Below are 25,474 nucleotides of genomic sequence, written 5' to 3'. Positions count from 1 at the left end.
TTTGTATTCATACAGCATGGCGAGAGGGACACGGAAAAAAATATTTAATGGGAGCCCCCCTTGACATACAGTATTAATGTCCTTCCGTTTCTGCGTTTGGAAAAGCAATTACAAACGGTTATTATGGCATCACAAAAACAACAAATATAATGAGAATACTCCTGGAAAGTACTGTTTATGGCCACGTCAGCGGAAAAACAAGATTGGCTAAGTGAATCTTATCATGTCTCAAGTGGTGGCGAGCCTTGTTTGTTTCTGCAATCTCGAGGAAGCAATTGACCACAGGTTTGAAAGCTGCAAGTAAGACACTTTAGATGAAGGAACACCCAAAAACACCGACCAACTCTACGCGCTCAAACGGCTGCTTTGTGAAGTCGAGCCGCTGATAAGCAGCCAATTTTACCCGGCGACTGCAATTGAGGCACCTAAAAAAGCGCTTTGTTTGCAGTGAAAGCTTATCTTACAGCGGCTGGATCTCCACCTGCGCTCACTGCCTATTAGTATATGTGCATGTGTGTGTGTGTGTGTGTGTGTGTGTGTGTGTGTGTGTGTGTGTGTGTGTGCGGCTTGAGGGCCGATGTATCAACCCGGGTCAGAGAGAGTTTATGCATGACAGGCACACTGTGGAGAAAAGGCTGAAGCCCGCCTGGGGCTGACTGTTCAGGGCGATTCATGAAATTCAACAGGACTGTGACACTCCCCAAGAACTGACCTCAGGCCAGAAGTGAACAGACAACCATGGCTGAGGTTTAAAACTAGCTATACGCTATAATGTCTCGGCAAATTTTACTACAATTCACAGGTCCAGGTAAGCGGAATACATCAAATATATCATCGGCGTCAAGGACAAAAAAGACGAATAGACGTTGTGCAGTATGACACTATAAGTAAACATAAATCCTGATAGAATGTTGGGATTGATTTGGACTCAAAACACTCCTATAGAAACAACAAAGCATGGTATGCTGCTCATTGCTAGAATTAAAACACATCTGCACAGATTGCCAGCATGATATTAACTATAAAAAAAAAAATAGAAGTGTTTTATTGCTACCAAAAATTCACAGCAGAATATTATATCCTGCTTCATGAGAGTAATTCAAAATGTGGCAACATCTGCAGACAGGTAAGAGGTTTGCTCAAATGAGGAAGTCGACAACGACGACAGCAAAAACGCAAGAAGATAAAAGGAAGCTTGGAGTGTCAGGCTTCAGTAGTCATGGCAGCGACTTCAGACAAACTGCCAACATGACAACGGTGACCTTTCAGAGGATTTTTCAGTAAATGTGAAAGATAAACGAACTGAAACTAATCTTTAAAAAAAATAAAAAATAAAAGAGAGAGAGACTTAATTTGTCACCATTCATTCATTGTCAAAATGTGCCAAAATCAGAGAGGAGCTATGCTGGCGTCGCAAAAGGCAAAAGTGGAACACGGGATAAAAGTCACAACAAAGTTTCATATGCTGCGAGGAATTCAAAATGAATTCACCAAAATCTGGACACAGAGGCACTCATCTATTGATTGTACATAATGCAGTGTGTATAGTTTATTCAAAGTGGCCACATTGTACTGCTGCTGTTCCCCGAGCAAGCAAGCTTTGAGCACATTTCCATTTGAGACTAGAATGACTAGCCAGACCAGACATGCATTAAATAGATCACACGAGACATTGTGACAAGGGTTGCAGAGTGAATTTCTCCCTTATGACCAATCTAAGGCGGGAAAAAGAATTCTGGCGATTAAGTACAGCACTAACCTATCTCGAAAGTCTCTTGATACAATGCTGCACACCCTGCTAAAAGACATAACTCAAACAAAATGAGTGCTTTCTGCAGCTCCCACACGCACCTTAAATTGCCCCCAAAACAAGCCGTTGATTGTCTGGAGGAGGTTTGACATTCTCTTGTTAAAGCGAGTAAGAGGAGAAACAGCATGTGATAGCCATCCAAATAGTTTCCAGCATGATATCAGCTTGAATCAAGGCCACAAAAGCCCGCATTGTGCCGCCTGATGTTCAACAACGCTCATTGTGCTGCGTGATTGGAAGACGGTGGAGGAAAGAAAAAAAAAACTAAAATCTGGAGCGAGCTTCATTTTTCCAATTATTGGAAATGGTACAGCCAAGAAAATTCCCACTGTGTGTTTTATTGTTAGCGTAAGCCAAGATGATTACATCCACAGCAGCAACACGCGCCATTCTGGCTCAGCATTGTGTTGAAATCACTCAACGGGATTAGAAATACTCCACAAAAGGAGTCATCGGTTCTGTCATCCCGTTTCCTCCACCAGCACATAGAGATGCGCTTACTGGGAGTACTGGGAGGGAAGGAAGCAGGGCAGGAAACGCACACATAAACACAAACGCACAACGGGATGCATTCAACACATCCGGTCCACACGACCACGGAAACGACGTGCACACATCCCGTCCCGACGTGCGACCGCTCGCAAAAGGCAATTCGCCTCGTTAGGTCGTTTGAGAAAAGTTGCCGAGCATGACAGGGATGAAGCGTTCCCAAGTCACCACAAGAGGAGCTTTGGAGGACAAGTCGGATTTAATATGACAAGATGAGTTTGCTTGGGTGCATCTGTCAATCAATGCAGTCATCAATTAGGGATTGGTCTCATCAGGACGTTTGAACAAGTGTATGCTCACAACTTTGTGGGAACAGTTTGTTGTTAGCGGTGCAAGTCTATATATATATATATATATATATAATATCTTGTCTCATTATGTACACAGCCTCCCTCAGACGCCGCAAGAACTTCGTTTCGTACAATTAATGTAAATGCGTTAGACACACCACACTCCACTTTTTCTTTTCAGTTTAAAATGGTTTACTTGAAATGCTTCCTTTGTACGGTAAAAACAAACGGCGGGTTGCATTGCTTTTGATTGTGACTATCATACAAACCGAAACATTTCAACCCATTTTGAAATAAAAAATATCCTCACAAATCAAATTACAACAACCCAAAGTCCCATGCTTTTCAATGAGCGAAGAGCGTCATTTCACCGAGTAAGACCGCCATTTTGATTTGTGACGTCATCTCGGAATTGTCTTTGAGCTCGTGTTCAAGTCAAACCATGCGGCAATATTTTAACACCCAAACTCGCATTCGTTATTCGTTTAATGTTGAACCAGCAACTCTTGAATCAACTCATATGGGTTACTCGAAAAACAGTCCCAAAAAATGAAAAATTCACGTTGATCATAATGGTAAATGTCGTGCACTTATCTAGCTCTTCTTCTTTGCCAGGTATATTAAAGTAAATTGTCCATAGAAGGAGATTTCAAATGGTTGTTTGTCTATACTGTGTAAGCCTTTGGTCACTTCAAAGAAATAGGCAACAACAGCTCACCCACCACACTCATAAGGATAAGCGCTATAAAAAATGAATGGATGCATGAAACAAATGTTTATGAATACTGTATGCATTACAATGGTATGTGAAAATACAAGAACACTAAAACATCCCCTTGAAGGGTTTGCAGCCCGGGCAACACATTGATCGACTCCATTGATGTTCAATACAAGGACACATACACGCACACAAACACACACCTAATAAATCAACTACAGCCAAAAGTTTGTGTGTGTGCAAATCCCTCATCGATTAAGTGGGAGAGAGAAAACACACTCTTTCAGGTCACATCTGAGTCTGATTAAGTGCTGGAAAGACAAACCTGATCGAGATGACTTACTTTCTGTTTGGTTTGTTTTTGTTAAATCAGAGGCAACAGCTGCACAGTCTCATCTTCAGGTTTCCCTTCCTTCTCTGCAACAAGCAGGTCATGTGATTCATGCTCCACTACTATTTGAATCTCTTTCATCTGCTACACAAGCATTCAAAGAGGAGGCGGTTTTAATAAAGACTAGGGTTCAACATCGACACCATGTAAAGGAGGAATCATGCTTCCACGCTGATGTCGTGTAGTGAGTCAAAACAAGTGCAATAATATCATTAGATGGTGGGAATATTTGTGATGTAACATCTTGGGAGCAAGAATCAATCAGGGGGGCGGGGCCAGTCCTATGAATGATGTAACGCTTCAGCTGGTGTTAAATCAGTGGTTTTACATCATACTGAATTCACATCATATTTGCATGATTGCATCATAATGAACTAAAAATGAATTTGCTGTACACCATTTTGAATGGCAACATCAAATTATATTAATCAATGTTTTGTATTTTACTTAATTACTGTGGACCTCCTTTACAAGTATACATTTTTGCAATTATTTTAATTAAATAACATGTTTATTTTTGTTGTATTTTTTGCCAATATATATATATATATATATACACAGTACATTTATGCTGCATGAATTCCATTTTTTTTTCAAATTCATCCATTAAATGCTTTTATATAATTATTTTGTTTTATAAATAATACAGATAGTTTCATCTGCGTAGACTTCTTAGGATATCCTACTACAGTACATTATTTACATATTTTTCCAATTAATCAAATGCTATTCTAAAAAGGATTAATACTTTCCTTTTATTAATTTAAAGATACATTTCACTATTATTGAATTACCTTTATTTCCACTTTTGATTGCAGAACATCAAACTGGTTCATTGAGTGATGCTATCAATTTCAATTAGTTGCTATGTTTTCAGATCATTTAAATACAGTGGTACCTCGGAGTTTGAACATAATTTGTTCCTGTGAAGTGTTCAAAGTCCGAATTGTTCATCCGAAACATTTTTTCCCATAGGAAATCATGTAAATGCAATGAATCCGTTCCCAAGCTCCAAAAACAGAGATTTCCTATTTTAATTTCGGTTTATGTTTTTGACATTTACACCCTGTACAGTATTTAAACAATAAAACTACCTTACCTTACCTATTGTGGTGTGATGGCATCAGTGGATGATAAATGCTATGTTAATTCTAGCTTTAGTTCAGAGCTGAGTTTGTGTATTTTACATTGGGCATATTGTTAGCCTACTAAGCGGTCCTTGCGTGCCTTGTTTAACGTCAGGCACGTTGTTGAACAGCTAAGGGGGGGGTCCTCATTCCAGTATTTACAGAAGTAGTCACAATAGTTACAACGGCGCGATAATCTCCTTCCTAATTCCACTGTGGTTCGTAGCACTGTATGTTTTGCTTTGCTGCCACTGGCACTGTTGTCTTTCTTTGGGCCCATGGCGGAGAAAATTGTTGTGGAAAAATCTAAATGCACTCACGAGTATGGAGCACCTCAGGGAGTGTTCACGATCTGACTGGAAATGAGCAACGTATCATCTCAACTACCGCAATGTGAGCATTCGGCATTGCTCGTCTTCGCTCAACTTCACTCGGCTACCCGTTTTCAAGGTACGTTCGGCTTTGCTTGGGTGTTCGAACTACGAAAATGAGTTCAAACTCCGAGGCATTTTTTACTCAGATTTTTTGGTTGAAGTCTGAATTGTACGAGTTCTGAGACGTTCAAACTCCAAGGTAACACTGTACAACATTAGGTACAGTCTGCACAGATTGAAAAATCCAGTCCCCTGTATGATTTTTTTTCCCAAGTCCCTGACATAAACATAGACTTGGTGGTGTCACCAAGATGAAGTCCAGAGAGGTCGAGCGCAAAGGAAGGAAGGAGGGGGAGGTGGAGTGACAGCTGGACTGAGAGATAGACTACGTAAAAGTCCAGAAGGACGCACAGGAAGACTGGGAAGACCCGAGCAGGTCCACTGGGACCATCACATTGCAAACTGCAAGGAGGACAAAGGCCTTCAAACAGAGACTCAGTGGGCAGCCAAGCAATTATTGTCATACGGCGGGGGCACCAAGCAGTCAGGAAAAATGACATCAGCAAGGACGAGAGGAAAGAGGCAAATAAAAATACTTTTCTACTCTCTCAAAGTGGGAGGACAACTACAACTTTTGTTTATTTTCGCCACAAATTCAGAGCGACGCCTTTGTGACTGAGGGCACCGTGAAAAGAGAGACTTGACATCATTTTCCACTCAGTCTGTCAGCGTGCGAAAAGGAGAACTGTGTGTGAAAAAGTGGCACTGAGATGGAGGAGGAGGAGGGAAAGGGAAAGTTGGATTCCGGGCTCAGGTGCTTGTTAAAATCCGCCGGCAACGTCTGGCTGGGAGCCATCTTGCCACCTCTTGACTGACAAACATTCATCACACTCCAACGGATGAACTGACAGCTACAAAAAAGCGCACTAATCCAAACGTGTGGCTCGCGCTTGTGTTTTAAGACCGAGCGGCGAGAGTCCAAAACACACCCTGGTTTCTGGGAAGGCCGTTGGAGTGAGTGCGGTATGCGATGCTGGTGGGGCCGCTAAGCGGTCCACATCTAACTCCAGTGTGCTGCTGCTCCATTCACACAACACATATGGACGGCATTAACGCAGGAGACGCGACGTTAGAGTATTACTACATGGCTTTACATGCACTGCCATGACTCCACACTGACTTAAGTCACACCGTGGCAATCAACGACTTCATCAACACAACATCAACACAACGACATCCCAAATTCATATTCAATCAGTAATTAAGGACGCTAAGAAACTGCTTGTTAATTAGCCTGTCATTGTGTGATACTGTGTAGGTACCGCTCGGGTGATTAGATCGGCTCAGGATCTTTTGGTGGATTGCGTGCATGCCGATGACGCTACGCGACAGGATTGGCTGGAAGTTTTCTGGTTTTACTTGAGTTGCTGTCAATCTTTACATCATCTGTAACTATGCTAATCAAATTGAGACAACAATACATGAGTAAATATTAGGGATGCACCGAAATGAAAATGGTTGACCAAAACCGAAAATCGAAAATTAAAATGCTTGGCCGAAAATCAAAAAGACGAAAATAATTTACCGGTATGACAATTTTTACTATCACTGCATTTATTATCATTAATTTAAATTATAATATTATTATAAAATATTTATTTAGGACTGGCACGAGGGTTGAGCATTTTTCTGACATTAGAGTCAATGTAGTTCGCACAGGCGGGGACGGATGCGTGTGCGGCAGGACAAGGTGCGGCGCACTTAAAATCCGCACATTTACATATTCACCAACGTTTAAAAATAAATATGTACATTTGTTCGCACCAGCTAATCGGCTTCGGGAACGGACTGCAAAGTCACACACAGCGTCTGTCGCCCCCGAAAAAATAGCCATTTTCGGTGTCCGAATATTTGGTGCATCACGAGTAAATATGGTCATGCTGTACCTCCCAAAAAAGGTGCAACTAAAACCTATGCGGTGCAACCTATTGAAAAAGTTGAACCATGTATCAGTTGGGCCTGTACAGCACAATACTAGTATATTGAATCTCATCTTGCGAAACATTCCTGAGCAGTGATAGTAAAGCATCTTTACCACAGCGGTTTGCTTCCAACTTCCCCCTCAAGTTATGCTGGTGTAACGGAGGTTTGTGTGAACCTTGTAACGCGAGCCTGCGTCAAAGATTTCACCCACGTATGGCATGTGCGCTTGCAACATGGCCTACATGGATATTTCTGGACCAAAGTGTCAGGTAAGACATTTATTGGCTAATCTCCAGCCGACACGCCCTCAAAGAGTGCCACTCAGGAGTCAAAGTTCAAGGAGTCATGGTTGCCGCCGCCGCCGCCGCTTCTGGGAAAATATACAAAGCGTTCCCACAACCTCGTAACTGAGCTCTGGCCTGAGGTTAAACGGCTCCAGACACCGTGTCAGTGCGCCGGGACCCAAAGCACGCGGCAGCCAATAACCCTAATGACACGTCTTCCTCCCCGCAAACGCCGCCTGTTAGCTTAAAAGGGGATATATTATGGAAAATTGACTTTTTAATGTCTTGTATACAAGTAGTTGGGTTTCTAGAATGCCTGCCCACACATGTGAAATTAAACAATCTAGTAAACCGTTTTTCTGCTCATTTCTGAAAATACACCCACGAGTGAGCCCTTCTGTACTTTCACACCAATTTGCACAATATATGTCCCCACTTTCAGTTTCTACCCATGTCATTTCATTTTATTGCTTATTTGACAATGCACATTAATGAACACTGGCACAATGCCTGCGTTAAGTTTGCATACAGCTCATTTCCATTCATAGTCCCTTGGCAGGTAACATAAAACAGAGAAAAGACATTGCACCAAGGAGGATAAAGGTTAGTAATTCACACTTTCCCATTTAATCAACAGTCTGAACAGTTACTATGTGCAAGTCGTAAAGTGCATTCAGTATTTTTTTTTTTTTAAAGTGTTCCCGTTTCTTATAATTATTTACAAATAAATAGTCGAGGATTAAATTCTGCTATGAAATCCAGATGACTTGATAAGCAAGGCTGGTTGAAGATCTAATGCCACTTTCAAGTGGGTGTCATCGCACTACGGAAAACTCATCTTTTCGCTATTCTTATACACTATCTGATTGGTGTCAAAGAAATACGTATGTTGAAATGAGGCGACATAAGTAGTGCTTTGCTACCGTTTGTAGCACAGGCAATTGCAAAAAGTTTTTGGTAGGTTTCAATTACTCACAGATTTCCACTTTACAATGTCTGAAACACTACCATGCTGAGGAACTTTAGAAACAACCTACACCTCACAGACGCGACATACTCTCTATTATGCCAATGCCAAAAGGTAAGCAGAGCTGCATCGTGTTTTGTTGGATGCAAAGACTAACATTAGCAAACAGGAGTAGCTTCTGATAAGAAACACATAACTTTATTGCTATGTAAAGTGTTCAATGCAGTGACAGAGGGGGTTGTGTGTGTTTGCGGACGTGTCCATGCACCACATACACGCAGCATAGTATTCAAATGCTGCCTGCCAATGAGTGAAATCCGTACTTGCTATTGGGGCTCCAGTCGCTCATTTCAGCAAGACGAGAAAAGTCATGCTGTAAAAACGCATCGATCCTTGATGTATTTTTGACGAAAGATTGTCACATGCGTAGATGTTATAAAAACACCAACAAACAGTTTTAAAATGCATGAAATGCAAGACAAATAAGTGAGTACGACTAAATTGGCATCCAGCGGGCTGCAGGTTACGCTCAAGAAGGTGGTTCTGAAAATAGCCACGCAGCGGCCGGCATTACATCACATCGACCATCATGGCCGCCGCCTGTGAGCCACACAAAGCCACGGGAGGGACACTTGCGCCGAGCCAAGTGTATTTCCAGGAAGAGCGAGTGGCAGCTGTAGAATGCTAATGTGGACCGGCTTCAAAAGGAAAGGAAAAGACTTCCTGTGTAATTAAAAGCAGCGAAGACAAGGCAAAAGCATCTGTTTACATTCCTTTTTGAGGAGAACACACGCACTAGTCACACGCCATTGTTCCACCTATTATTTGTCCTCACTTTATCAGAGACTGGGTTAACACTGCGTGGTTCAAGTATTACAATTACGATTTATGTATTTTTGCGCTTTGCGTCCTGGCAGCGTGAGGAGAAAAACACATGGAATATTCAAATAGCTATTAGTGTCATAGCTACAGCAACATTGATGCTAGTTTATCTATATCGCGTGTTAGCATTAAGCCAGCGGACTAGCTAGCGGATGTCATGTGGTTTGGTTTAAATACACAAAATGTAAATGAAAACTTTATTTTATGTTTAAACTTGAGCTGGGAGTGGTAATAACGGCTCTAGTTATCACTATAACACATTAAAAGAACACTCACTGGCAATTTTATCTACAACATAGACAATTACATATAATGTAAACATTAGGGGGAATGGCCATTGTTACGTAATCAAAATAATTTGACAACTGCAGCCAGATATTTAATGTGTAGTTTACCCTCCTTTAAATCAATGCAGTCAGTCTAGGCCAACTCAATGGCAAACTACATGAGAATAGTAGTAGTAGGCGGCAGAACAAGTTGGTTAACATGTCTGAGTCTGACCTCTCCACACACACACACACACACACACACACACACACGTTCACAAATTGTGACATCACAAACATGACAGTGAAAAGAACTATGCCTGGCAATGATTAAGTCATTTTCCCTTACATTTAAAAAATATATATTTTGGGGTCACGACTACGATTCCCTTTAACACGTGAGCCAATAACTTCGAATGTGATTATTTATTTAAAGATGTCATTATGAGTTCAGCTCACAAATTCTCAAAGGTTTCTAGCATGTGAGGTGTAAGACAGTTTTGACTTCGCCCTATAACAGATTGCAAGTTATTTCATGTGAGAATGCTCATTAAAACACAGTATGGAATAGTTGGACACTTCAGAATTACATTGATGCTAAATTCATTCATTTTATTTATGGTCTATAAAAGAGCTAACCAAATATAACTCACCAGTCATAGGGCATTGTGATTTCCTAAGAATGCTGTAGAAGTGATCAATTGAGAATGTAAATTCTTACAAAGATTTAGAGACAATTAAGTGTTGTATATTGATGTTTATTTGCTTCCTACCATGAATCATTGATTATATTTATTGTGAGAAATCATTAACATGATCAGTGTCTTCACATGTATGAATATCAATAGTTATTAACTATTTAATGATATTAGATAGATAACTAAAGGGAGTTTGAGCAAATTTCAGAAGTGTGTATCAAACCGGTAGCCTGTCAAATTAATCAGTACCAAAGAAGTAGCATTCAGTTTCAAAAAGGTTGGTGACCCCATGACTAGAATATTGGTGCACCAGCCAGGACACTTATTCGGTACGCAGCATTACCAGTAGGGGTGGGAATCTTTGAATGTCTCACGATTCGATTCGATTACGATTTTGGGGTCTGCGATTCGATTCGGAATCGATTTACGATTAAGAATATTTTTTTATTCAAAATGATTCGATTGACAATGATTTTTGCTTCAATCTATAGATGTGCAAGGAATTGTAATGATCTACTCCAGTCTGACTCGCTAATGCTAATTAGCGCGTTACTCGCGGCACTTTTATCCCTCAAAAGAACGGCTCCACGCTGGAAAAAAACTACTTTTATTGGACTAACGTGATTGTGACTTTTTCCTTCTACTCTCTAATGTGGCTACAACTTAACAGTGTAATAGACCGCCTGGAATCACACTGCCCCTAAGTGGCCAAATTGGGTACAACATGAACAGCGCTCCAAATAAAAGGCACACACAAACAAAGGCCAGGCAGTATAAAATAATTTAAATAACATTGATTTGGGGACATTTAAAATCGATTCTGAATCGTACTAAATGAGAATTGCGATTCTTATGAGAATCGATTTTTTGGCACACCCCTAATTACCAGCACTAAAAAGCTGCTCATTAGCTTCTGAAGTTCTGACCATGTCTTTGTGACACTACATTTTCACTGCAGTGGCTCTAGGGGGAGCCCTGAAGTTTCTTAGGACTACATTAAGTGGTACCTGTCCATAGCTTGAGCAGAAATGTTATGGATGAATAAAATCAACAAAAGATTTTTTTCTGGGGGTAAAAAGGGGTCTTGGTTTATTTTTAGATGCATATGTAGCACACATGTAACGATACTGATCCAAAACCGGCAATCACACAACTGTTTTGGATGGAGTACAACCTGAAAGAGTTTTTTCCTGGAATCGTATTTGCAATAATGACGTCTGTGTCATATCATAACGGCTGGAGCGTCAAAGCGAGAATACTCGCACGAGTTGTCATCTTGAAGCGATTAGGCCGCTTATCACAACACGTTGAGGTGGACGACCTTCAACAAAATCACTTTTCTATTGTGCTCTACAGAGCCTCGTTTCCATCAAATCCTCCAGGACAACACAGCCTGCCAAGGTACCATTTTGCAAGTCTTTGTCATACTGACATGGTCAGATGTAGTGAGTAACAATGTGAACTGGCGACCGCTCCCTTGCCTAAGGACAGGAAGGTTAAATGGACGCAGTTGCGTACAGATTATGGATAGATATTGCGTTTTTTTTTGGGGGGGGGGGGGATACTCATACAGTGGCAGGTATCTGTTGTGACATAAAATATTTGACAGAACCAACAGTGACAAAAGTTGGAAAAATGCCAGTGACGAAAAGTGGTACAGTCCCTTCAGAATTTCTAGCAATGGAAATTGTCAAATTCTGCACCGTACCGAGGTGAACCAAACCAGACCAGATAGATAAACAATGGTTGTTGTTTTTTTTGTTTAGTTTTTTAAAAGAAGTGTTTTTCACACAGAAATCCTGAAAATTTGCCTGACGGAAGAGCTAAACGATAATCAGCGTTTGGCCTTTTACACATCACACAATCAGATGATGCCTGGCGTTTAAAATACTTCAAGTCGGGCACAACTGCTTACGTCTCACCATTTTGTGTTGGTGCTACAGTATCTATACACAACAAAGTTAGTGACATGGGGAAAAAAAAAAAGGTAAAATGCCAAAAAGTTGGACAGTGCATTTCAAAACCATTGACAATGGAAATGCAAGTATTTGTGTACCATACACAGGCGGAGAGGTAGACCATGATTGGTATAAAAAAAATAATAATAATAAGCCTCTTTCACACAGAACTACCACATGGACAACATGGAAAACAAGCCTCTTGCATGTAGAAATGACGGGTTTGGAATATTTGACTGTCTCACTATTCAATTCAATTCTGATTTTTGGGTCTGCGATTCAATTCAGAATCAATTTTGAATTCAAAATGATTTTCGATTCAAAATGGTTTGATTGCCAATGATTTCTGCTCCAATCTGTAGATGTGCAAAGAATCGTCATGATCTACGCCGGTCTGCTTTGCAAGACAGAATAACGAATGGAGACATTAAAGTGACTTTTTTGTAAACATTTATTAAAGGCATGATCCGAAGATTTTTCGTTGCTGTTTGTAAACACAACATTCAGAACTGACGCTCAAGGAAGTAGCCAACCAGGAACAAGCTTGAAAGCAGCCCACCAATCAGGAACGCGCATTCGCACAGCCAAATTTTCATGTGCAGACAAGACAAGACAGAGGACTCAAACTCTTCACACGTCTGTGGAAACAGTCCACCAATCAGGAGCGCGCATCCGCACAGCCAAATTTGCATATGCCACTGATAACAGCTTGCCTCTGTGGTTCGAAGAAGGAACCAACCATGAACAAACATGAAACCAGCCCACCAATCAGGAGCGTGCGTTCGCACAGCCATATTTGCATATGCCATTGATAGTCACTTGCCTCGGTGGCTTGACTGGAAGGAAGACCTTGAGTCTCCACCAAGAAACGTCCTGGAAAGACCAATAAAAATCCTTTGGTCCATACCTTTAAGTTTTGAATTTTAAGGAAAGTGCCTTTTTTCACAAAACAGTGTATAGACCACAACTGCTACACTATGTAGCTGGTAGGGGTGGGAATCTTCGAATGTCTCACAATTCGATTCGATTCCGATTTTTGGGTGTGCGGTTTGATTCGGAATCGATTTTCGATTAAGAACGATTTTTGATTCAAAATGATTTGCTTGACAATGATTTTTGCTTCAATTTATAGATGTTCAAGGAATCGTAATGACTCCAGCCTGACTCGCTAATGCTCACTAGCGCGCTACTCGCGGCACTTTTCTCACTCAAAAGAACAGCTCCACGCTGCAAAAAAACTACTTTTATTGGATTAACTTGATCGTGACTTTTTCCTTCTACTCTCTAATGTGGCTACAACTTAACAGTGTATCAGACCGCGTGGAACCACACTGCCATTAAGTGGCCAAATCGGGTACAACATGAACAGCGCTTCCAATAAAGGCACACACAAACAAAGGGAAGACAGTATAAAATAATTTTAATAAAATCGATTTTGGGACATTTAAAATCGATTCTGAATCATATTAAATGAGAAGCGATTTTTGGGAACACCACTAGTAGCTAGCTTTAAATTTTATAGCATTTTCCTCCCCTGAGCAGACCGAGTACAGTTTAGCAGACAGCGAACAGTCCCTCAAAAAGAGTCCAATGATGGTATCCGTTTCATCCTGTTCCACTCTCACTAACCATACAGAGTAGACGATTAAAGCAGTGACTTGCTTACTTGTATTTATTTGCATAACCCAACACAGTACAGTACGTTATTCCTGCCAGCTTCTTGTGTGGCAATAAATATGCCGACAATTGCTAACCACGCATCGAAAGTGAACCGAATCGGTCTGTACTGTACTATGTGGTGTAAACAAGTGTTGGGTGAACTTGGCGAAACAGCCAGGCGGACAGACAGACAGCATGCCAGGAGTCATGCGGGCACGACTTGCAGGGCAGACCCCCTGGAGAAAAAAAACCTCCCGCATACCAGACAGTCAACACAAGGCCAGGCCTGGACGCCCCGCCACACCTCCCTACCCCCAATATCTGCGTGGTGGCCCAGGACTCGCCCAGCTTTATCGGTGCGGTTACATCATGCCCAGCTATGAGTGCCCTCCCCTTCTCCATGCGATAAAGTTTCAGGCCCATGTGCTCCTGTGTCATGTCTGCCAAAATAAAACAGCAGTTTCTAATAAACCGCGGCGGGGAAGAGGGGAATCACGGCCCACCTGAAGCATGATTTAAAAACTGAAGCACCAATAAAACTTTCAGGTTCAAACGAGCGGGAGTATGGGGAGCACATGGCTGCTTTCTCCTCACATGCCGACCTGCTGTTTTGCTTGGCTTTGGGCCCACCAGGTCTGCCACAGGAAATTATCCAAGGTCACTGAATTGGTCTAAAAATGATCATTTATTTAATCTGTGTTCGCCTATCTATGCCAGACCATATATTGACAGGCAGAACAATTCAATTCTCTTCCATTAAATGGCAAAAGTTACACAGTGACCTGTGTATCCACTTGATTTGTTTAGGATTGTTTTCTATCCACGTAAAATATGTGCCTTGGCTCAAAGGTTTGGGAAACTTTAAAGGCTGATGATGAAGAGGGAGAGGGAGGAGGTGATGGAGTGGGAGGGAGACGACGAGGATGATGGCGTGACTTCACCCCGTGATGATTATTCAGCAGCATTCCTCATTCCTTTACACAACATTCCCGTCAGCTGCTTTAAAAAAACACACACACATTTCCCCACTAAAGTTACAATAAAGCCTATGTAATGAACTGGCTGACTCATGAGACTTACTTTTCCGGTGGAGTAATAATAAAATAAGCCTGCTACTTGCACTGTGAAAATTACACACCATACACTCAATAAATAAGTCATCAGACAGGATGAGGACGAAGAAGAGGAGGCTCGGTCCTCTTCCTCGACCTTCTACACGCGTGACCACCATACTGGTGGAATCGTAGCCGCAACTCACCGTTCAAAGCCGGCGGCTCGGGTGATCTCCAGCGGCGGGGAAATAAATCCGATTTCCGCGTTCTCCCTCGGGACTTGTCACATCATCCTGACAAGTTACACGCTGGGAATAAACGCTTCTTCTCGGTCGATTCTCTCCCCCCACCAGCACCACAAGGCTCCTTCCTTCCTCCTCCGGCGTCGCCACAAATCCTTCGCCGGCGCCGCGTTGTCAAATCCGGCCACGCTTCTCAACCACAGCGGCGTCCCTGGAGGATAGAACCCTGCCGTCCGCGTCTCTGCTTCCCACCGACGGATACAGCCTTCCCACACTGCTCCATGCATCGACCCGGCCCAAGTTTTTCTTGTGCCGGGTTTGAGCGTGTGAGCCCCGCCCTGGGCTCCGAGACAGTCCGTGGGAAGGAGGCGAGCCTGTGGATGAGTGGCAGCCAATCGGCGCTTGAGCGGGGAGGCGCTCCCGCTCCCTCTCCTCCTTCGCGGGCCCCGCGCCGGTGACTAAAAGCGACGTCCTCATCCGGAGTGGACGCCACCGAAACTGCGTGGCCTCTGTCCCGCCGAGACATGTGACGAACCGCAACGCTGCTGTCACCACAGTCGAATAGAGCAGAATGCTGAGAAAAGAGCATTCATACAAAAAATAAAATACAAACTTATGTGGATGTTGTTGACAGACTGGCATGCATAACGTTTTGGGGGTCAAACATTTATGTGAATGTTGAGAATGATACAAACACACGGTTGTGTGATGGAAACATCCATCCATCCATTTTCAAAACCGCTTATCATGAATAATTATTAAATGTGTGAATGCTGAGAGATGATAATTTATTGTGTGAATGCTGAGTCACAATGATTCACTTGAAATCATAGTGTGACAATATTTATATCTCAATCTTCTAATTGTGAGAATGCTGACAGACAAACATTCAAATATATCATTGTATGAATGCTGAGAGACAAACATTCACACTGATTGTGTGGCAACGAACATTTAATGTTGTGTGAATGCTAAAAGGTACATTTACCAAACCAACTTTGGTAAAAGTACTCGCTCAAATAATTACTCAAGTAAAAGTAAATAAAGTACAGGCTCTGAAATGTACTTGACAAGCAGAAGTAAAATGTATTTTTACACATCAATTTGAAAGGTATTAGCTAATGGAGCAAAAATGGGTATACATCGGCCAGTTGAGTCTCTGACTTGCCCCGTGTTGAGTCGACAGTGTTGAGTATCACTCCCTCATGTTGCTGGTCCACTCCTTCTCGCTGACATGATTGAACCTTCTTTCATATTGTTGACTGGGAGTCTGCAACGTTCAAAGTATCCTCTGTTGTGGCGGCGCGCATTGCCCTCATATTTACGGGTTGTTCTAATCTAGCCAATTGCATGTTAATATGTAACGGATACAAGTAAAAAGAAGTCTAAAAAATAAATACTCAGGAAAGTACAAAGTACAGAAAAAAAACTACTCAACTACAGTAACAAAGTATTTGTACTTAGTTACTTCCCATCTCTGATACCAACTATCATATGGGGAAATGCATTATGATTTCACTTAAATGAATCAACGCATATTCCCATTCAGGATCGGCTATTATACAGCATTACAATTACATGCCATGTCAGAGATTTATTTAAATCAAAGGACTGGTGAGTTGGGTTCGAGGGTTCAAATCCCGCTTGGAGTAGGCTTTTGGTAAACATTTAATTTCACATCATGTGTAATTATTTAACATTCATGGTATTTAATGTAATTTCACATGATTCCATTTTTTAATATGATCTATTCCATCCATTCAAATTCAACGCAAGCTTTCAGTATTATACAATTGCATACCATGTCAATACCATTTCACAACACTAATGTTAACAGCAAGTCCACTTTGGCTGAGGAAGTGCGACGGAGCATTTGCAGAGCAAATTTGAGATAAAGGTTTGAATCCCTGCTTAGGCTGATTGCAGAGTTATTTACCATTCAGCTACAATTAATAATTTGTCATTTTCACTTAATTTACATTTCAGTATACTTCATAAGCATTCCACACACATTTAAATATGAGAATTTAGCTTTCACAGCATTCACATGCAATTTCTCCAGTATTTCATGAAACCCGGACCGTGGATGGTATGAGAAAAACGACGACTCCTCAGTTACATGCAGAAGCCAGTAAGCCACAATGACAGCGCCATTTTTCTGTGCCAGTTCAGTCCTTTTCGAAGGTAGATAAGACATATGACGTTTGCCAGCTGATTATATCTTATGTAATGCTAACTTGATCGGGGACTCAAAGAAAATGGATGTACTGTACAGCTCGCTTGTGATTAATGATGTGCAATGATGAATAATTACAAAGGGTGGAGAACTTTCTTATAACCTCTGAGGCCCATACAAAATTTATGAACAAAAATGATGCAATGATGTTAATTAATCATTATGAAGATTTATGGGTTCGATGTTTTGAAGCATTTTATATCATTTCCTCTGATCTGTCTTCAGAATTGCGTGGCGTCTGCTGCTGAATGCTAACAGGGCAGTGAAGGCAGACAGAGATGCATCTTCCATGAACTAAATGCAGTGTATGTCTGAATGTGCGTAGCAGGAAATGTAAATCACAAGCAACGATAAAGAGGGACGCTGTCAACGTGAACAGATGGAGGGGATGAAGATTTCAGAGGACACACACGCACAAAAATGAGATTCCCATGTGTGGACAGACATGATTTCCCATTACAGTGGCTTAAAGACACATCCGAATTCACCCTCACAGGTCATGCTTTGTCACTTTTTTTTTTTTAATCTAAAGCCCACAATCACTTATTCCTGCTCTGCAGAAGGGAGTGAAGCTTCGGATTGAGACGCAGCACTCTGCCGCTACATTTAATGAAAAGACCAGCGCATTCCATCACAGCTTGAGCGACAGCTCGGCTCCACCTGGGAATATTCTGGCGGATGGGTGATGGATGGTGGGAAGCAGGGGGCTTCCGACGTGCTGACAAGGGGGTAAGGCGGTCGTCCTCGGCTGAGGTTTTTAGTGCACGAGAGACTCCGTTTCATGGAAATGTCTTCTTATCTACATCTCCATTAAGGCACATGAAGACAGATGTTATAAAGTGATGTCTTATAACTTCTGACGGGTAGCGTCAGGCTAACAGAATGATCATGTACAGTACGATTACACTTACCTATTGTAACGTCATGGACAGTTGCTTTGAAGGCGCTACATGTGAGGCCAACAGCCAATACCAGTATTGGCCGCCCTCTTGAGACTGTTTTGCAATGAGGAATTAGAAAAATAGAAAATTGTCATTAATTACAGACAATTTTAAGAAAAATGCAATATTGGGATGTATATATATATATATTTTTTTTTTACCTGTTGGTCTAATAGTTTTTTTGTGGGGGAAAGTTTATGTATCAAAAGTACTAATGGTACTGGTACTTCGTACTGGTATCGGTGACTACTCAAAAGTTGAGTACTTGTACTGGTATCAGTCGAAAGAAAAGTGGTATTGAATATCACTAGAAGAAAAACGCAAACATTTTCGATGAAAATAAAATCTAAACACATGAGTAAAACCGAAATATAAAAAAATACAAATGTTTATTAGTATTACAGTGGACTTTAAAACCATAACAATAAAAAGCATTACAAAAATGACAAATATTGCAAAAAAAAGGCTCAATCATAGACACAAAACAAAAAGAAAAAAGAAAAATACCAAATATTAGACACAAATATTAAAAAATACAAAATTTTTGACAAAAATAAATATTAACTAGAAAATATTATGTTAAAAATGTAGAAATGGAAAATAAATATAAGAAAACATATATAATTATTAGACAAATGTACACAAAATACAAACTTTGTGAGGAAAAATACAAGCGTATTAGATTACAAATGTCCACATACTACACACAAAAAAAGATAAAAAATAATCATCTCCTGATTGATTAATGAATTAACTGATTAACAAGTGTGTCGGATACTTGCATCATGGTGAAAATGTATCCATTTATGTTAATTTGATTTTAACTGTGAGAAAATCTACACTACAGTAATGTACGGAGCCACTGACAACTACTCGGGTAAATTCAGATCATTCTGAGAGATTCTCCTAATTGCTGCTGATCAACCACAGGAGCTCATACATGAGACTTTCCAGCACAATTGACTTAACATGCACTAAGGCACGTTCACTAGCCTGCTGGGAGTCTCTGATTGATAAAGCACGAAGCCGTGGGGTGGGGGGTAATGAATGGCGACGTTTCCCCTTCGGGACTGTCATAAGTTAAGGCGAGGGTAAAAGCTGCAATTAGGAAGCAACTCGGGACCTTAGCAGCACTCAAGGCCCCCCTGAAGCCTCATCTATCAAACGCTGATAAAAAAAGGGTTGAGCGCCAGGGTAATGCTTAACTAAAAGAATGCTGTCAAAAGAATTAAGAAATGTTTCCTCTTTCCTTTGACCAAATGGAAGAAAGCTCATGTCTTGGAACAGCACAGAGTGACTTTGTTGTTGTTTTCTGGCGCCACTGCTGCTCTTCAGAGCTGCTTGCTTCAACGAGCACCCAAGCTGGCTGCTGCTGCTGCTAAACAGTGCAGCAGAAGGGGATCTTTAAAATAAAATAAAAAGTCAAAAAGGGCACAAAAAGACCCCTGTAGACAGGCCTGGAGAAACAACAACAACGTTTTACTGCCTGACTCCGGTGAAACGTTTCATAGCTTTATGACAAAGTAAAAAAAGAAAGGTCAACGTTTTAATGAGGACACACTGTCAGATTCTTTGTCTATCGACGTGACTTACATAAAATGGTTCATCAACGGATGCCATTCTGTAAAAAGCAGAAGTGAAATACACCACGAGGCCATGACCGTTATTTTTGGAATAACATCACACAAGTAAAAGTAAAAGGCAGCCATGCAAATAATTACTGGTATAAGAGTGACTAGTACTCAAGTACTTAATAATTGGTAAGATTTCAGTTTTTTATTTGATTTAATCCAAGCATGAATGTCAAATAGACAAATATATGAATGTGCAACTTAATATATTTCCCACCAATATTACTTGAACCAAAACAATACTACATAAAATCATTCTAAAATAACATTATATGTTAAGAGAGGTTCTGCCACAAGAAACGCTCTTATTGTCTTCACATTCGTAAAACAGCACGATAGGCTCATCAGCCAGAGATTGCATAGAAAACCGCAATGTGTTTTCTCAATTTACAAGTGGAGTTCTTGTAGGCTGAAATGCAGAATTTTTAATAATAAAAAATATAATAATAATGATAATAATACATCCAATTTATATAGCACTATTCGGGACACTCCACAATGGGTTCATTATGCATGCGCTCGCGCATTCACGAAACCACAGCCACAGCTTCCCTGAAGATGATTTTTTGCCATGTTTGATATAAAAACTTTGGTAACTTCTGTGTGTCGCCACCACCCGGAGACTGGGTCTGGCCATGTGACCGCCTGGCTCTGTTTGATTGGGCAATTAGTAAACGTAGTTAGTTATTAAAGTTAGTAAATGTCAATTAGTCTCGCTGACAGACAATCGCTCAAGCATTAATAAATATCTGCAGATAAAAATACAAGAATAAAGCAGAATGTACCTCAAGGTAACAGAGTAAAAGTAGTGTTTCTTGACAAAAGTACTCAAGTAAAAAAAAATAATATATATATATATATATATATATATATATATATATGTTGAGTTACAACCACTCGGACAAATATATATTTTTAAGGATATAGTCCTATTTTTTTAGAGAATAAAGACGTTTTTCCAGAATAAATAGCATGATGTTATGAGAATTTTTTTAAATTGTATTTTCTTGTTAAACGCGTTTTTATTAAAATAATGATTTTCACAAGATGACATCTTTTTACCCTTATTATGTTTTTATTCTCATAAGCTCACATTTTTTTTCTCTAAATGTTATTGTGACATCACGACGTTTTCCTCGAAACATGCTAGCTATATGTTTAATTAGCATTAAGATTATGAGGGTGTCTTAAGAAACAATTCAGTCCCTGTACTAGACTTCCAAACTAATGAATGTCTGAATGGACTCACTCAAACATCTTGCACAAAATCTTCCCAGAAAGAGTGGAGCCTATTCAAGCTGCACACATGAGCAAGAAGCAACCCCCACCCACTCCCCACCTATTTCACTTCCTGTAGGTGTCAAGGACATGTGCGATGTTTTTCTTTTTTTGTATGTGTCTTCTCTGACATGGTGATTTAACCTCAATGTGAGGCAGACCACCTGTGGTCTGTGCATCGCACGCCACACCTTCGCAGGCTTTAAAGGGCCGCATGAATCATTAATCATACGCCATGAATCATTAAAAGCATCAAACGCTGAGAAGATACACTTGTCCTCCTCGTTCTCGCAGTAATGAGCTTCACATGTTCCGTTGAGGAAGCGGAATGTGCCTTGCCGGACATTTTGAAAATATCTCTAGCGCAGAGATGTTGAGATTATACAAGATGCAGCTTTGTGACGGTAACGGCAAAACCAGCTCAGACTTCACTCTGCTGCCGCTGCTGACAGGCTGCAGGGAGGTGCAAAGCAAACACAGGCTTCGAAAGCCGCTCCAACGGCTATCCCACTCACAAAGTCAACAATCAGCGCAAGGGACGACTTGACTGGACACGGTCAGCACATTTCCAGCTGGCTGTCACGCAGGTTTAAATCAGCAAATTGGTTTATTGCCAAACAGAAGAGCAAAAGCAATCTTGAATTATCCCATTTTAAACAATAAGATCCTGAAGATGAGGTTTTTTGGGGGGGTCTGTCACTAACAGTTTGTGTGCCAGGGAAGCTGTAGAGATCCAAAGTGCCTGAAGCCAAATTGGCGTTGTCCCCTTTCTGGGCAAAAGCACATGCGAGCTCTATTTATAACCTCTTAGGGTCAACTGTTCAAACTATGGAGTAATCATTAGATTGAAAAGCAAAACACACTTGTTAAATTGGGAAAATCTTATGTGTGTTATAAGATTTTATATATGTGCACTGTAGTATAAGATTCATACCAAAATGTCACGGAAATGATAAATACAAAGGCAAATACATTGGATTATCGTACCTTCTGTCATCTAGCGGAAGAGCATTCATTGATCTGCAATAAATATTTTTTAGACTAATTAAGTAAAACTGGATAAACTCCTGAACATATCTGTAAAATCTAATATACCCGGTAATATTTGTTTGGATATTTTCTAATAGTTGTGTCCACAATGAGGTATGTTTCTAACATTTGCGCATTTTTTTGTCTATTATTTTGTATCATTTGTGAATGTCTTTGTTTTGCCATAAAATTTGGAGATTTTTATATTTGTTAATTTTTTGTACATTATATAATTAGCATTTTAGTTCTTAATACTATTTTTCGCAGGAGGCAGGGTAGAGACCATGCATTGGTCGCCAGCCAAACCACTAAGGCAATGATTCCCATTCAAGGTAGTACATGACATCCTAGAGAGCATCAGCGATGTCACAGAAAAACGATCCACATAATCTATCTGAAAATCAGTGTTTATTCATTAAATACTTCTTCGTTCACCTATCTATGCTAGCAACGTATTGTGATAGGCAGAACAATTGAATGTTACACCACTAGATGGCACAAGGTACATTTATCTGTTGCCATTTAGCAGAATTCATATTTTATTTTTCATATGATTCAACATAATCATATCTTCTAAGTAGCTGGGATTCAAACCTAGAATATTAGAACTCTGAAGCGGACGTACTAACCACTAGTCCAAACAAAACAAATATATGAAGAGAAAATATTCAGTAGTTATGTTTGCATTGACATAAGGTGCGCGTTCCCTTTAAGAGCAAACACGCTTGTCGTATCACTTCATATATGTACTTCCTGTTTAGCAGTAGCTCGTTCACATTAATCATAACAAACCTCCAGGACAGACAAGTAAAAAAAGAAAAGCGCTTCTCAAAAACAACGCAAATTAAAACTGTCACTTTCATGTGATACATGATAATGGCGGAGCGTAAGAGAAAGCTGACGTCACGCAAAATTGACCAAAAAGCAAATACTGAGAGCGAATTAGTTGCTGGGAGCAAACAGCACAAACTGAATGAAACGGTGCACAGTGTTTATTTCAGTGGCGGTCAAACTACTGACCTGCGGAGGAGACTGGGAGAGGATTTCTTCACACAACCTTGCGTCGCTTTGGCCAAAGCTTTCCTCGGCAAGGTAACTTGGGTGTCACCTGGTGGCTGAAGCCATCGATAAAACACTTAAGATACTTTTTATACAGCAACATTAAATGTAATGTAAATAATTACATTCGAAAGTAACACTTCAGGTTGAAGGTAATTTTGCTTGTACAGCACACAGTATTTTTATTTTTTATTTATAGCTCTCAAGTACTGTTTAATTCTCTGGCAGTATGAGTTATACACAAAAATCATTTATAACATTGTCTACGAGTGTCAATTGTGCGCAAGTAACCATATATATATTTTTTTTAAATACAAAGTACCCATATTTGTGTTAGTTGTGTGCAAAAATAAGTGTTTATTATTACCATATGATATATCTGTCTCTGCATAAGTGTTTATTCACTAGTGCCAGTGTTAGTTTTTACCGTACACTGATACAGTATGATTAATCTCTAACAATGTTTATTACCATATCTAATAAAACATCCCTAACCATGTCAATTATCAAGAAAACTGTTTCTTACCATATAATATAATCATATGAACAGCATAACTGAGTCATAACTTTCACAAAATGTTAGAAAGATGACTTTTTGGTCTGAGTTAAGAGCTCAAGCACTGTTAAAATCTCTGTGTCAATTGTGAACAAAAACAGTTTGTCTCTAACAATGTAAATTGCTCACCCCCCAAAAATCCCAATGAAGTGATTACAATATAATCTTCATGTGTCAATCAAAACCAAGCATTTTTCTCATACGATTTTGGATACAATATTGTATCTCACATTGTGCAGTGCAGGTGTACCTAATGAGGTGCTGACTTGTATGCGTTTATATCTTTTTTTAAAGCAATGTTTAGGCTTAGAAAACACGAAAGGCAGTTTTACATACTTGTGTTTTTGCATCCTCGTTTGAAAGGTCCTGGTGCGTCGGCGTGAGGACGGCACAGAGCTGAGAGGCCGCGTGGTGGAGACTGAGGCGTACCTGGGGGGAGAAGACAAGGCGTCACACTCTGCTGGGGGCAAGCGCACAGAGAGGAACACGGCCATGTTCATGAAGCCCGGCACCATATACGTGTACCCCATCTATGGCATCTACCTCTGCATGAACGTCTCCAGTCAAGGTCAATGGAAGCTTAAATGTGTATGATGTACAATTTTACAGAACATCACGGGGGATCAGGATAGAGCCCTGCTGTTGAAGCGAAAATCTGTGGATAATTGGCGCTGTAATTCAATTACAGTAATTGCCTTTAGATGCTATAAGATGGTGGCAAAGGACCACATGGTAGTTATAGTATTTTAATATTTTAACAGTAGTTTAAATTGGTATTAGGATAATGAGATATTCCTTAAAAAAAAAAGAAATCGCCACTATCAGGGGTTCCAGGACCCCCAAAATTTGAAAACCCCTGATATTGTGTGTAATGAAGGCCAAGTAGAGGTGAAGCAACAAAGCGTAACATTTGCTTCTTACAGGCGACGGCTCCGCCGTGCTGCTGCGCTCGCTGGAGCCGCTGCAGGGCCACGCTATCATGAGGCAGCTGAGGGCCGCCAGACGCAAAGAGGGAGCTCGTCCCCTCAAGGACAAAGAACTGTGCAACGGCCCCTCCAAGCTGTGCCAGGCCCTGGATGTCCCGCGACACTTCGACCGCCGCGACCTGGCGTCCGACGCGGAGGTGTGGCTGGAGGACGCGGATCCCGCCGCGGTTGACGCCCACCGTGAGGTCGTGGTGGAGGCGCCACGCATTGGCATCGAGTCCCACGGGGAGTGGGCCAAGAAGCCTCTGCGGTTTTACCTCCAAGGGAACGCTTTTGTTAGCGTGGTGGACAAAATGGCTGAAAGAGGAGAGAATCTATCGGACCTCCACTGTCAAACTCTGTGTAACAAAACATAAAAGGACAACATTTTTGAGACTCAGACTCTGAATCAATTGCGCAATTTTTCCTGTCAGTCAATTTGAGGTTTTTCACAAACTCAATTAAAAGATGGCATGCGACAAATTTCACCAAAAGTCTTCTGGAAGTTTTTTGGGGTCGAATACCTTAT

At 40.8% G+C, this 25,474-nt stretch overlaps 2 protein-coding genes and 1 long non-coding RNA gene across 5 annotated transcripts in view; 1 reads left to right on the top strand and 2 right to left on the bottom strand.

Annotated features, from left to right (window-relative positions):
- Positions 1-15,692, bottom strand: part of rhbdf1a (rhomboid 5 homolog 1a (Drosophila)) — a 44,020-nt gene extending 28,328 nt beyond the window's left edge. For 2 of the 3 annotated variants that reach the window (XM_086087724.1, XM_086087733.1), the window contains exon 1: positions 15,215-15,692. The gene's annotated coding sequence lies outside the window, so the exon portion shown is untranslated. The remainder of the gene's footprint in view (positions 1-15,214) is intronic. The other variant, XM_086087741.1, reaches the window with a different exon arrangement.
- Positions 15,693-16,313: 621 nt separating this feature from the next.
- LOC147181372 (uncharacterized) lies at positions 16,314-23,483 on the bottom strand. Its single transcript, XR_015095716.1, has 3 exons — positions 23,386-23,483; positions 18,398-18,481; positions 16,314-18,291 (listed from the first exon to the last, which is right to left on the bottom strand). It is a non-coding gene; the product is annotated as an uncharacterized LOC147181372 (long non-coding RNA).
- On the top strand, positions 23,127-25,437 carry mpg (N-methylpurine DNA glycosylase). Its single transcript, XM_086081651.1, has 3 exons — positions 23,127-23,457; positions 24,344-24,548; positions 24,904-25,437. Exons 1-3 carry the CDS (start codon positions 23,236-23,238, stop codon positions 25,320-25,322), a joined length of 846 nt encoding a protein of 281 aa, XP_085937777.1. The 5' UTR covers positions 23,127-23,235; the 3' UTR covers positions 25,323-25,437.
- The last annotated feature ends 37 nt before the right edge of the window (positions 25,438-25,474 follow it).

Source organism: Leptonotus elevatus, chromosome 1, assembly GCF_054856555.1.
Source record: "Leptonotus elevatus isolate MCC_2025b chromosome 1, RoL_Lele_1.0, whole genome shotgun sequence".
Taxonomy (NCBI): domain Eukaryota; kingdom Metazoa; phylum Chordata; class Actinopteri; order Syngnathiformes; family Syngnathidae; genus Leptonotus; species Leptonotus elevatus.
Note: the sequence above shows the minus strand (reverse complement) of the source record. Positions and strands in the feature narration are given on the sequence as shown.